This window comes from Scatophagus argus, chromosome 14 (assembly GCF_020382885.2).
Source record: "Scatophagus argus isolate fScaArg1 chromosome 14, fScaArg1.pri, whole genome shotgun sequence".
NCBI classification, from domain to species: Eukaryota; Metazoa; Chordata; class Actinopteri; family Scatophagidae; genus Scatophagus; species Scatophagus argus.
The window spans coordinates 12,587,290-12,601,934 of NC_058506.1; the positions used below are offsets into that span (position 1 = coordinate 12,587,290).

Here is a 14,645-nt window from a genome sequence, read left to right on the forward strand (position 1 = left end):
CTACATTCGTTAGATTTTTGAACATATATATAACCTCAGCAGCTGTATTTACATTTGTAATGTTCTTTTGTCTGCAGGGCTACAGTTTCTGAGGACACCATCCCAGGGTCAACAGTCCTGACTTTTGACGCCTTTGACAGTGACCTTTCCCGAGAAAACTGTGGCTTTGACTTTGCTATTGCCAATGGGAATGAAGGAAATACATTTCAGATTGAAAGCAGTGTGCGTTTCCTGGAGGGGCGGGGCTTTCAGACAGTTGGGACTCTGCTGTTGGCAGAGGTTCTTGACTTTGAAACCAAGCCACTTTACAACCTCACTGTGGTGGTGTCAGATCGTGGTGTGCCCCAGAGAAGCTCTAGTGTTGCTGCAGTGATAACTATTGGTGATGTGAATGATAACCCCCCAGTGTTCAGTAGAGCAGAATATACTGTATCTCTGAGTGAGGGAGCTGCTGCTGGGACTGAGATCATACGACTGACTGCTACAGGTGGGCAAAAGTCTTCTCTTTCTTTCCAGATATCTCTCAGTTGCTCATCCTTTTGCACTATTCCTTTCTTAATTGTCTCTCAGTTAGTTTATTGTACTCTGTTGTTGTCTTTTTGCCAGACCCAGACTCAACTCCCAATGCTGAGGTCCAGTATACTATCAGCTCTGGTGATGAGGTGAACCTATTTACAATTGACCAGTGGACTGGAGCCTTGCGGCTTCAGCGAGCACTCAACCGTGAGCACCAGTCCACTCATGCTGTCATCATCCAGGCCACAGATGGACAGGGTCACTTTGCACTGGCTCCAGTCATTGTTGAAGTCAAAGATGTAAATGACAATCATCCATTCTTCCCTGTGGAAGTCCTGACAGCCAGTATCAGAGAAAACCAACCAGCAAACTCAGCTGTGACTGTTCTACATGCCATAGATCATGACACAGGGGTTTTTGGCCAACTCAAGTACTTTATGATGGAGCGTTCTGGTGCAGGAAAAGACAGCTTCACTGTGGATCAGAACTCAGGAGAAATCAGAAGCAAAATTTCATTTGACTATGAGAAGATCAACTCCTTTAACTTTGTAGCAGTTGCAGTAGATTCAGGGAACCACTCAGCCAGTGTAACTGTACAGGTCTTTGTCACAGGTGAGGATGAGTATGACCCACTCTTCTCATCCTCTGATTTCTCCTTTGAAGTCCCAGAGGGAGCTAAAAAAGGTCAGAGCATTGGACAAGTCCAGGCAAATGATGAGGATGGAGGGGTGGATGGTATTGTCCTCTATTCACTTCCCACCAGCTCTCCATTCTTTGATGTAAACAAAACCACGGGGGTGATTTTCCTGAAATTGGATGGTTCAGGGAGCAGTAGTAACAGCGGCTCTGGCCGGACCAAAAGAGAAACCAGGCTGATGAACCTGGACGTGAAAGCTCACAGTCCTCTGGATGCATCTCGCACTACTACGGCCCAAGTCACTATCGATGTCACAAACACCAACTTTGGCTTGGCCCCTGATGTCAACATTCTGCTGATTAGCATCATTGCCGTGTCTCTTGGTTTTATCATATTGCTTGTGGTCATGGCTGTAGTGGTGTTCCTTGTCAAGTCACGGAGGAGAAAAAAAGGTCAGGATGCAGGGAACAGAACTGTTGCCTCAGGAACTGCTCTGCAGAAAATGGATGATTGCAACTCAGGGCCAGGAGGGGAGAGAATCTATCACCAGGCCTTACCAGGTTATGCTGGAGATCAAGGTGGGCCTGGCAGTGGTCCCTACACTAGAGGTGGCTCTCTGGATCCTTCTCACTCCAGTGGAAGAGGGTCAGCTGAGGCAGCAGAGGATGATGAGATCAGAATGATAAATGAGTACCCCCGCGTTGCCTCCATCACCTCATCCATGCAGGAGCACATCTCAGCCAGAGGACCAGACTCTGGAATTCAACAGGATGCTGACCAGCTCTCTGATATCTCCTGTGAGCCTGCAGCTTTGGAGGGCAGCACCTGGTTCAAAGGAAAGAAACTTGGAGGTAGCCTCAGTGGAACCTTGCTCTCCGGCCAGCTCCCAGTCTATAGGGACGAGGGAGGTGGATACCTAGGGGTAGGCCGTGGCCTCAACATCTCCCTCCCCAAGGATTATGCCTTCCCTGAGGATGGTAAGCCTTCGGTTGATGGTTCCCTCACAGCTATAGTTGCCAGTGATGAGGAGCTCCGTGGAAGCTATAACTGGGATTACCTGCTCAACTGGTGCCCTCAGTTCCAGCCTCTAGCAAATGTCTTCACAGAGATTGCCAGGCTAAAAGATGAGACTGCCCAGCAGAGCCAGAACCCTCGCCAGCCCTTCCAACCCAAGCATAAAATGGATCCCAAACCTAGAATTGACCCTCCACCACTCATCACATCAGTGGCTCACCCAGGGGCCATGTCAGTTCCCCCCAAGGTTCCTGTGATTGGACGGACATTCCCCCACTTGGCCTCACTCCGAAGGTCCCCTATCAGTCATGAAGGATCTATTTCATCAGCAGCAATGTCCCCAAGCTTCTCCCCTTCTCTGTCCCCTCTGGCAGCTCGATCTCCGGCTGTTTCTCCCTTTGGAGTCAACCAAGGGCCCTCAGCATCTATGATCAGCACAAGGGAGCCTTCACTGGACCAGAGTCCTGACCATGAGATGAGAATATGATGGAAAATTCAGAAAACTATTTAAGGAAGAACTTAAAGACAGACAACCCGAACAAAGCATGATGGAGCATCCTTTGGCTGTTCTTTTTCCAAATGGTGACCTTTGTTTCAAGTGCTTGACCATATGACAATAAACACACCCACAAAAACATACTTAACCTTCTCCTGGTAGAATATTTGCATTCTTTGAAGTGTTTACGTTGGTCGGCTTTGTTACCGGAATACACAAAAGTGGAACATGTGCCTGGGTGGACAGGACAGACCTACCCTTCCTTGTCAACAGTGACGCAGGACTCCATGAACTGATCGGGGTTGAGAGGTAAACTGACCTCTTGATGGGAATGTGCACTTACCATACCCTGCAGTCAGAGATCCCTTAGTGTGTAGATAGTTAGATTTGTAGATTTCATGTTACCTCGCTGGCTGGCCAGAGAGTAAAGGACATTGTTCCTCTCTTTGTGTCTGTGGACATTTTTACACTCCAGTATTAAACTCATCTAGTGGCTGCTTTTAAAATGGCCTCTGGACATGTGTGTGAATCCCCTGGACAGAAAATGTGCGTGTTCATAAAGACACTGAATCATTGAAATGCCAATGAGTCACATAGTGGAAGAGCAGTGAAGATTGTTGTTTTTCTCACCAATACAGGTGACACTTCTTTTGATTTTTACTTTTATTTTTATATATTTTTATATGAAATTATGATTTCAGTTCCAGAAATGTCATTATTCCACATGGGGAGGTTAATGTTTTTGTGTATTTGCATATATGTATATTTGTATGTATGCAGGCTACACTATGTACTGTGTCTCCTAGGATTTTAGACTCTTGTGACAGTTCTGATGTGAGTAAGAGGGAGACTTTTGTGTTTTTAGCATTATTTATATGAAAAAAGGACTTGCTGCCACATTTTGATCGTAGGAAGCCAAACACAGCTCACATTATGCTGTGTTATTACCTTAAGTATTTTTTTCTTTTTTTTTTCTTTTTTTTTTTGTCAAGTTGTAGATCATCCCACATTCAAAACAGAAAATGTATGAAAATCTGTGATCAACTGAAATGCCTGGTTTTCCAGCAGTTTGGCACTCTGTTGTGGTAAAGTTATGTACAACAGCACATTCCCTTTGTTATTCAGGGACAATTCACTTTTGCTGATCACCTCTGTGTCTTTGAAAGAAAGTGCTTCCTGAAGTCAATTACATCACTCTTTAATTTCAATGCAGTTTACTGTGAAGTTCTTCATCTCAGCACGACAAAAATAACATGCTATGAATAGGCTGGAATTTTCATCGGAAAGTGGCTTAAGTGGCAATGTAGCACATGAGCCAGACGACTCGGAAGCAAAAGCCTGAATGCGTGAGCCCTGATGAATGTACAAGGATTCAGCAACTGGTGCAGTATTTATTTTCTGTGTTAACTCACTGTGCTGTACATTTTATTTCTATGATTCACTAATGATTTTCACTAACATGATGAGGTGTTTTCAGGTTCCATGTGTTAAACTCATCATCCGTTCCTGTCCTCATTCCAGTTCTAGCAACCTGCTTGTGTAGCAAAAGACTTTAAGACTGTCGTCATTCTTCCATTAATATTTATCCTTCTGGTCTGTTTTTAATCTTTTGGGGTAATTTCAGTGATTGGATGTCCTCTTGTTTTAAAAAGATGACTTCTACCTCTGTTCTTTGGTCAGTATAACCCTACAAATTGCCTGATGCAAGGCTGGCACTGCAGCTGAAAGATACACATGCCATGACCCTAATTTCGGCACAACATGCCCTCGACTCATAATTATGCTGTTTCAGAAACATGCAAGTGTTGGAGAACCTCCATTTGGAGTTCAGTTTGAGATGATTGCCAGTGACTGATCAGTGGCGCGATGGCAGAAAAAAAGATTTGTACATGTATTTCAAGCAAATAATAAATTCCTACTGATCTCTTTTGACAAACTGGAGTCAGACTTCATCGTTTTTTAGAATTCAGACCAAGACTATGAGGGAAGAACTGAAAAGCAATTAAAGTTTAACAGTGTTCCAGTTATCTGGGCACTGAATGGTATGTTTGAAGAGTTGGAGTTAACCTCAGTCATTTATGAGAAGGTTATTACGAAAGGGAGCGGCAGACTTGAATTTGGGCAGAATCACAACAGACCGTATGAGGTTAGTGAGCCAGGAGACAGACATACATCCTGTATGGTCACCTTCTGGCTTCCAAGAACAGCAAATACTCACCTGAAGCTAAAACTTAACAGTAGCCCTACATACAAAATGAGTTGATACCAACATTGTGATTTTACATGCTTTTTTAGTTTAATTGCATTTCTGATTTAATTGAATCCAAGAGAGTGTGAAAGTGAGTTAAAATAAGAAGACTTAAAAAAGAACATAAAAAGAAAACATAAAAAGAAAAAAGATGACAAAATGAACACAGTGAAAATACATTTTTGCATATGGCATTTGATTTTCCTTTTTTGTTCCACACCCTGAAAAATGTGGACCTCCAACAATCTCCTCTTTGTTTTTCACAAGTAAGTATCTCGGTTAAAGCGATGGGAAAAACACAATTCTATCACAAGATACAGTAAAGGTTTGCTTTTAGCGGCTTTTACTAAAGATCCAGCCAAGATCCAGTCAACAGTGGATTCAGATCTACCAGCTCATATAAGGCATACAATGTTCATGTAACTGGATAATTGCAAAAATGTTTATTTCATGTGGAGCAAAGACATGTTTGCATAGCTGCTGGGGATTTCTGCCTCATTTGGTCATCACACACAGCTGTGCAGTGTTTCTCTGTTACTGTTATGTGCAGAAGAACTCATGGACATGGATTTACATAAGGTGGATACGGTGCAGGGGAAAGAAACAGATGCTCATGTTGTACCAGTGAGACACTGAAGACTTCTTATTGAAATGGGAGGGGCTGATGAATGGCACATTTGAAATATTTGTGTTATTTCTATGGAGAACAATATTTAATTTCAGTTCAGCTGAAGCTCAGTTGTATATTTCAAAGAATCATTACACAGATATATGCAGTATATTCATCCTATATTATACAGACAGTTGTTGGTCATCTTAAGAACTACAGTCTTGCCTGTGGAAAAAAAAGAAAAGAAGAAGAACAAAGCTTGCTGCCCTCACTTACTCGTTCACCTCGACACACAGCTGTGTTTACAGCCTGCTGTCCTAAGACTGCAGTGTAGTGTAGTCCTTCACTCACCTTACACAACTCTAAATAATCACAAGCGCACACATGCACACGCATACACATGTACTTAGAGGCTACTGCACAGTGACACACATGGCCCACAACAATCTCCCCAGCTGATACTGGCTCGGGTCCAGCTGCTACAGGCACATACTTGGCATGTTCATTAATTGCAAAATCTGGGAGAAATCTGTCCAGAGCAGAAGTCTATCCCCTGGAGAAGTTCTCAGCCTTCTTTTCTTGTGACGTCCTCGTTGGTTGTTGTATGATATGATGTGTGTGCATTTGTGTGTATGTGTGTGTGTGTGCGCGCTCGTGCTTGCGCATGTGTTTCCAGTGACGTACATCCCATTCATCAAGTGTTCAAGTAATTGTTTACCATGATACTAGAAACCTCTCAAACCCTTTAAATGAATATGTTGCCAATAAAAAGACCAATTAAAAGATGCATCCCGTACACTCACTTAAACACTCGCTGTCTCATTTACCTTAACTCTTGCTTATGTGCTCTCAAATCCTGGAAGCCTATTTTCTCCATCATTTTCTTACTCTGAGAGATGGGGTCAAATAATGTTGAGAGTGAATAAATAATGTTCTGCCGCAGTTGCGAGAGTTTTTTTTTTTATTATTATTATTTATTTACCTCACCAGTTCTGAAGTAAATTAGTTTGTGTGTGTTAAACTGTTGATCAATAATAATAAAAGAAGTTCCTGATTCAGATACTTTCAGGTAGTTTAGTATTTAGTCATAAATGCATAATGTCATAGATAAATGATATAAAAGATCACTGTAAAATAGCAAGTCTAAGATCAGGAGGGCATAACAGAATTGTATCACAAATGCTTTACATGCTTGAGAAAGACTAATTCACAACTTTTAATGAAAAAGAGAGTGGATGCATTTCAGTTTATCACTGTTGCTTTTCTTTCTTCCACAGTGCAACACATACAGAACTTCCAGCCACACTTTCAGTGACAGCTATTGGAATTTGTTTAATCATAATTGCCAGAAAAGTCAACCTAAGAGTTTGAAGCAGAAGTGAAGGCTTTGGAGAAACACAATTATGTACTTTGATAAATATTATTCTCCACAAATGTCAGTCTTGAAGAAACATTGCAAAAGAGCACCCTTGGTTAAAGAGAACATGTTTTCTTTGCAAAGGCTCGGGGTAATCTGCAGCTGCACTCTCTGGGAATGAAGCCTGTAAACATCACATTAGACTTGGCCCACGCTGTAGTTAGTGTCCAGGTGCTCCCTCATTCTGACTTTGATCAGGTCAACTTTATTAAATGGTGAATCAGTACATGCACATTAATGTACAGCTGCTAAAATACAAAAGGTCCGTGCGAGTGTTAAGTATGAAGTATTGCGCATTGTAAAACGTGAGACTCAATACTGATGCAGCAAACCACATATAATATTCAAGAATGTAGGTCAAGGCACTCACAGGGGGGAGAGAGAAAGCAATAGAGAAAAATGATTTAAAAAGTTGAACAAAACAGGAACAGCTCTGAAAATGACAATCTTTATTATAACTTTCATATGAGTTTGAAGTCCTGCAGGAAATTTTTTTGAGCTGTTATTTGTCAGAGAAACAGTAAAGTTTCCCATAAGATCCAAATGTGATGTCTGTTACACACGTGTGGCAAATTTGTGCATTATGTACAAAAAAGATTGAAAGCATATGAAAGATTTGAATAATTTTGCCTGGAGGATATTCTTCTTATTATTACTTGGATTTAATTCATTGTGATAAAAGAAGAAAGTAATTTTTTTTATAATGTCCTCTGTTACCCTGGAAGGAGCTTTCCAGAGTTTGAAAAAATAACCTTTGGTGATGTCATCAGAATCGGAGGCAGGGAAGGTCTAATTGCATTATGGGAAATGTAGGATTACTGTTGCTGCTGCTGGACCCACAGTGGAAGTCAGGATATCTTTGACTGTGATTGATTTTTCTGTTGTAAGTCCACTAACACTATGGAAGTGCAATATTAAACCTGGTGTGTACTTGTTGTTTAGATAAAAAAAAGTTTTAGATAAAAAATTTAATACACCCAAAATATCAATTTGAACTGGTCTGACTGGACCTCTGGAAGTTGGTTAAGGCAACTTCAACTCCAAGGTCAGGCGGGCCCCAGAGAATCTGTTTCCCCTATCTGACATCCCCCACCCCAGCAAATGACCATGAACACATACATCCCTGCACCCTGACGTTCCAAGTGCCAAGATCCAGTTTCATGCTGTTTATCAGTTGTTATCTCTGCTGGTGAAGGAAATGCTTCTCACAAGGTTGTTGGGAAGCGTTTTGTGTTTGATGAGAAGGTGTGGTGTTTGTGTCTGCGTGCCTTCCTGTTTGTGGCGTGTTTGCACATCTATTGTGTCATGTGATAAACTTATGCATAATCAACTTTTGAGAAACAGCCTTGATATACACTTGATCACTGTGATCCAACTGTGTTTTAAAGAGTTCTGTGAACCCAAAGAGGTGCAGAATTTTCTAAAACCACAGTCCAAAGATAAGCTGTAACATTTAGCAAAATTAAAGCAGCTCAAATCAATAGTGGGTTAATTTCTGCTCTGTTTTTATGCTGTACGTCTTGCGTGACCAACTGGATTCATGGAGAAAAACCAGTCACTGGAGCTCTTTGGCTCACGGCCTCTGAATTGCTATTTTTAGTGATTTTGTACTTTTTTTTCAGTGGTGTCAAACGGAGAAAAAATGACAGGTGAAAGGAGCCAGCTGAGTCAGTGTGAGTCTGGTTCTCATTTGCGCTGACCTTGCTTTACAGGACTCCCTCACTAGTGTCACTCACACTTCACACTGCAGCAGAGAGGAGAGCGAGACGGAGGGGAGAATGGTAGAGATGGCAAGGAAAAACAAAAAGCAGTGTACCACAGTACTTGTTTGGATTTATCGATGCAATCAGACTCTGCATTATAGAGCCAAAATAAGTCCAGTATTTGAACTCTGCCACATTGTTAATTAGTGAGAAATTACAAGAATCGAAGGGAATTATTCCACTGAGAGTTTGATGCCGTTTTAGCCTCTCTAATTGCCATTTTGACAGAGTGTTTAATGCACGTTGTTTGACCCAAGTTTTAAAATAGCACCATTAATTAAGTTTTTAAATCTTAAAAAAACAAACTGTCCTGTGGACTGCAGCACAGTGCAATCAGTTACCTAAGCAAAGATTGAATGTATAAAAACAACAACATACAACATGTTTAAAGAAATCTAATTTCCCCATAGCTCCTGAATGTTTCCACGCGAGTGTGCAGGTGTCAAATACTCTGGTGAGAGTCCAAACATTTCAGTTTATGGTCAGTCAATCAATCTGTTGGCCTTTAGAGGGCTGGAAGTACCTCAGGCAAGACATGAAATATAAATCACATCCAAACTGTTCCAAGAGCTCGTAACAAATGTACAGCTATCATGAAAATTTGAGTGTAAATATAAGTTTATAAAGCCATAAACTTAAGAACAGATCTGCAAACAGTTTATCCTCAGGTTGTGAATCCTACCCACCCAAGCCATTATAGTGTATTAATGGCGTTTGCCTCTATAATCCCTCTACCTTATGTGTTTTGTAAACTGAAAGGAATAAGGTCAGAGATAAAACTAGGTTCATCACCAGACTGCAGAAGCCCAATAAACTTTTGACACCTCAGCCCCATGTCGTAGCCATCCACTGCGTTTACTAATTGTGTATTAGGAGCACTAAACTCTTAAATTATGGTCTCACGTCTGAGCCTGAATGAGCCATTCAGGCTCAGACTGTGGTGTTGCCAGCTAAACCATGGTAGGGTGTGGTGCCTTTTCTAGTTAGTAAACCTTTAGTTTCGTGAATTACGGGTGATGGTTACCAAGAAGTTCAAGTCTTAGTAGTTCAGTTCAAAGGTCGTGTGGATGACACCCACTTGGAAGGTACAGAGGAAAGGGAGGGAATCTGAGTGAGCCAGGATTGTTCAGTCTTCCCTGCTGCGTACTAATGAACTCCATACCTCTCTCTTCCTCGTCCCCTCCCTCTGTTCACTATCCTCTGTTTTCCCTCTCGCTCTGTGCTTCTACAGTAGGCGACTGCAGAGCGAGAGTTGGTCCTGGTCCGATTGGCTGTCAGCCTGTTAGTCACTGAGGATTGTCAGAATGTCAGCAGCAGCTTACCCTGAGTTCACAATAAGGTCCTGACTGGCCTTTTATTTTTCAGTCCAATAATCCGTCTGTGTTCATGTGTCCAATGTTAAACTACTACTACTTTTCCTCTCTCCATTCCACTGTCACAATACCACCCTTCTCTCTCATTCTCTCTCAGCCTCAGTTCTTCTTTTCCCTCTTTATTTGTGTCCAGAATGTGAGCCAAAGGTCTGACGGAGATACCGAACTTAAGAAAACACTCGGGGCCCTCAATCAGGAAGGTTAAACAAACACCAGGCAGCGAGGAAAAGCAACAGGACAACAAAACCACTTCTTTCTTTAAAAGGGAAAAATTGATTGTGGTGGAGGGAAAAACTGGTTTCGTATTGCAAGCCATTATGTTGATTTATGATTGATAGATTGACAGACTGCAAGTCAAGCTTTTTCTTAGATGGAAAAAGTTCTATGTTCAGCTCTGAGCATTTTCAGCACTTTAAAACACCACAGCTGCCCATTTATTTCCCAGTGGTCCTGCATGTCACGTGTACACCTGATGTTTTTCCACAGTGTGTGGAGCATAACCCAAAGTTCTGTTACGAGGTGTAGGTCGCTGACCCCTCACTGTCAAGGAAACATCAGGCATTATCCTCTGCAGATTTTTCAAATAAAAACAGTAACGGCCAGGGGGTTACAACTGGCATTCCACCCAGATTATTCATCTGGTGTTCAGTCCTGAACAAAGTCTCGTGCGTGTAAACTTTCGTAATGGGTTCAGTAAGAGGGGAGCAAATCAGTGGAGACTGCAGAGTGGAAAGCATTCACTTATTGTTTTGTGTTCACACTCATTGAAAACAATAGCAGAAAGTAGTTGCTTTCCAAAGTCACAGTGTTCTCTGCAAGTCTAATTTTAATTAATTTCCTGTTTTATTGTAATCACTGTCTGTTGTCTGATTAGAATGTATTAAGAAAAACTCAAGACATGCATAATTAGCTTCCAGTAGTGAAGCAGATTGCAGCGTTGCTTTATGGCCATTTCTGTTCACTCACGACAGCTTCTGTCTTCTGTCATGTAGCCGTCAGCCTGGAAGACTCTGCATGACACAGTGAGAAGTACAGCTGTTTTATGGCTTGGATTATTGTACATCTACTCGGAGAGACAAGTAGTCAGATGTTAGATTGTCAGAGGCAGTAGTTCACCCTGTAATCAACATAATTTACGTGTGTAGTAAATATTCCCGGATAACAGAAAATAATGGACATAAAGGAGAGGAACATCTAGTGTCCTTTAGTTTTATTAACTTTGAATTTCTTTCAAAATCGGACCGGCCAGTGTAAACCACAGGGATGTTGTTTCACAAAGCTTTGAATCTAGTTCATTTTTCTAATGATTTGCATTCAGATTTACTTTAAAATGGCAGCTAAATCTATCAGGTGTCTGCTGCAGCAGAATTTCTCTCCTGTTTCATTTATTTACACTTTATTCATGATTTCTCCCTCCTTGCCTGTCTTTCTCCAGACCGTGTCTCATGTGAATTACATTGATATGCAGCTATTCTGCAGCAGTGATTTACATTCGAAGGCGTCACATTCGAAGAGTTCTCTGCCTGTGAAGTGTGCACATTCACAGATTCAGATTTTTTCTTTTAAATTCTGGGGAATTATTTTGTCTATAACCTAAACAGAATAATTCTGGACTCTCTAAGTGACACTTTATGTGAAAATGAAATATTAATGTTGGAAATCGATTAAAAACATGTATGCTGTAAGTTTTATGTTTAATAGCAAATGTTAATAACAGACACATTTTTGTAACAGAATTTCAAAATGTTTCTCATGGAACAAAATGAATAATTGTTGTTTGTTTTGTGCTCTTAAGCTTTTTCTCATTGACTTTGCTTGTCTTCAGACCAAAAAATCTCCTGCTGCTGAGTGCAGAAGAGCTGCTCCATTTTTCTGTCTTCAATAAGAACAAGTCTTATACATCCAGATGAGTCTGCCCAAAGTAGAGAAGTAAAACAGGGAATTAGGGAGTATTTACAGTGAGGGAGAGATCAGTTGTATGGAGGTTTTTGGCCAAGAAGGGACGTGGATCAGGCTTATCACTGAGACAGGCCAAATGCTTGTCATTTTAGCTTAACGCATGGGACTGCTTAAGTTCTCTAGGCATGAAACACTTGCTCAACACTTTGTTTAGATTAAGTTAGAGGAGGAAAGTATTGCTAAGAATTGTAGCTTATATTCACATTATTTGCACTTAAATAAATTGACTTAAAGTCTTTAGGGTTTTTTTTTTTTAAAGACACACATTCAAGCAGCAGCATCATGCTCCTTTGCACAGTGACTGAGCTGATGGCTAAGGATATGGGGGAGTATCTAAACATAACATTTAAATGGCAATTTATTGTGATCCTATGTATAATCCTATGTACATATATATATAAAGCAAAGGAAAAAGGACACTTCTTACAGAGGAGCAATAGAAAGCATCCTCACTGGAAACATCACAAACTGCCACAGTTCCCAGGACAGAAATGTTCTGCAACAGGTTACTAAAACTGCCCAGAACAACACTGGCACCCTTCTACCAAGTATCTGTAATATTGCAGAGGTGAGATCCCTGCACAGAGCCCAAAGGACACTAAAAGACAACACCCGCTCCAGTCACAATATGTTTACCCTCCTGCAGTCTGTCAACAGGAAGTGAAGTATCCCCTGTGGTACGACCACCACACTGCTGAACAGTTTGTGCCCTCAGGCTGTGAGACTCCTGAACTCAAACATGAACCTGGTTTGAAAAGTTTATGTTTGGGATATATTTATATTTATTCTTATTCTTATTATTATTTATTTTATTTCTCATTAGTTTATTTACCTCTTGCTGTTCATGTGCAGCATGGGGAAATATAGCCCCAGCCTCATTGAGCATCCTTGTTGCTGTTGAATGGCAATCCACAAAATTGTTTCCAACTCAATCAGACATTTGGGAGCCGATTGTAAGGCTGATCCGCATCCAGAAAGAAGGTGTTGTGATGATTCATGGACACTGAACCCAGGCTAAGGTCTGTTGAGTATTATAAAAGTACACAGTTCTTTGAACAGGCTGTCTCCATGTCATTATTGTATTGACAAAGGTAAAACTGATGATACACTGAAATGTGGCACCACCTACAATAAATCATTACTGTAAACTGCAGCTGAAAGTTTCTTTGAAAGGACTGAGTCACTGCAGCTGTCAGTAGTAGTAGTAGCTGAGTCAGGACACTGTGGCTCCTGTGTTTGATTAGAACCCAGTGTCTCAGGGCTCCACACGTCTCCCAGGGTGTCTCTCACAGGCTGTTTCTGTGAATCAAAAATAAAAAAAAGTGGACAATCTGTTTTGGCCTGCATGAGTAATGAAACCACATTTCTTCTCTTTCGCACGGAATGGAGTGAGAGAGTTGGAGCAAAGAAAGAGAAAAATCATATAAATTAACAAGCTTTGGGTTTTCTGGCTGATATGAAACCTGGATTACTTTCACTGATTTATAACAGTGGCTTATTCCGCTGCCATTTATGAGCTCGAAGGGTCAAAAGATCCGAACAGATTGTCCTAGTCAAAGTGGGTGGCGTAGCTGCAGATTAAATGAGTCACATCAGAACAAGGTTGTTTTTTTTTGTTTTGTTTTAGCCTTATAATGAATGGTTGAATTGTGGAAAAATTGGCTTGGCTTCTTCAACGATGATAGCCACAGACCACATAATAGAGATATCAGACACAGTGAGCTGTGAATGATGAAGATTTACAGGGGCGCTGTGGATATCTCTCAGGTGTCCCCCATGGCTCCCACGTTTCCTGTCGTGTCCAGAAAGTAGACTCCCTGCCTAACCTCAGCATGAGTTCACTCTCATCACTACCACCTCCTCTGCTGTGTCCTCTGTTGCTAACTCCCTTTACCTCCTCTCTCACCAAACTCTGATAATCATACAGCTATAGATAGATGCATAAGGGTATCGCACCTTACAGTGTACTGTCATTTTGAATGATATCTAACGTGGAAAAACACAGGCTGAAATATTTGCTGAAAGAAGAAAAACAAAAGCTGGTATGATTCTGGTGGCAGGGGAGGACGGAAAAAAATGTAACAAGAAAAATGAAGGCATTTTTGCAAGTCAATGTGCCGTTTTGATCCATTCTTATCTCCTTCTGATTCTCTGCAGTTGTGGTGACACTGGCTGGTTTCTTCTCACACACTGTTTATTCACGCTATGAAACATGGTACCAGTCAGTACTTCAAGGTTTGTTTTCCAGCCGTGTCAGTGTGAAAGATAACTGCATAGCAACTCTTCCCCCTGGAAAGACAGGGGAGATTTGGATGCTGGCTTCGCTGGCTTAATCCTTAATAGTAAACATGACTTTGTGCCAGAGGAGTGGACACGCAGTGCAGAGAGGTCCATGTATTTATACCTGATTAAACCATTTCATGGGTCATGCTGACATGGAGAAAGTTGGAAGAATATTGATTTACTCAGTTGTCAACCAAATTCTTTCTCATAAGGGAAAAAAACACTCTTTCACCTCATTAATCTCCTTTATCCCTATGAGACCTCACCATATCATATTTATTTAATAGTTTATTATTGATTTATGGTTACAGTTCAGTTGATAAGATGAA

General features: G+C 41.2%; 1 protein-coding gene across 1 annotated transcript in view; it reads left to right on the forward strand.

The window, feature by feature from the left end:
- Window positions 1-4,599, forward strand: part of dchs1b (dachsous cadherin-related 1b) — a 79,617-nt gene extending 75,018 nt beyond the window's left edge. The window contains exons 28-29 of the mRNA XM_046409946.1: window positions 78-487; window positions 607-4,599. Of these exons, the coding sequence (XP_046265902.1) occupies window positions 78-487; window positions 607-2,654 (2,458 nt within the window). The 3' untranslated portion in view covers window positions 2,655-4,599. The remainder of the gene's footprint in view (window positions 1-77; window positions 488-606) is intronic.
- Window positions 4,600-14,645: the final 10,046 nt, after the last annotated feature.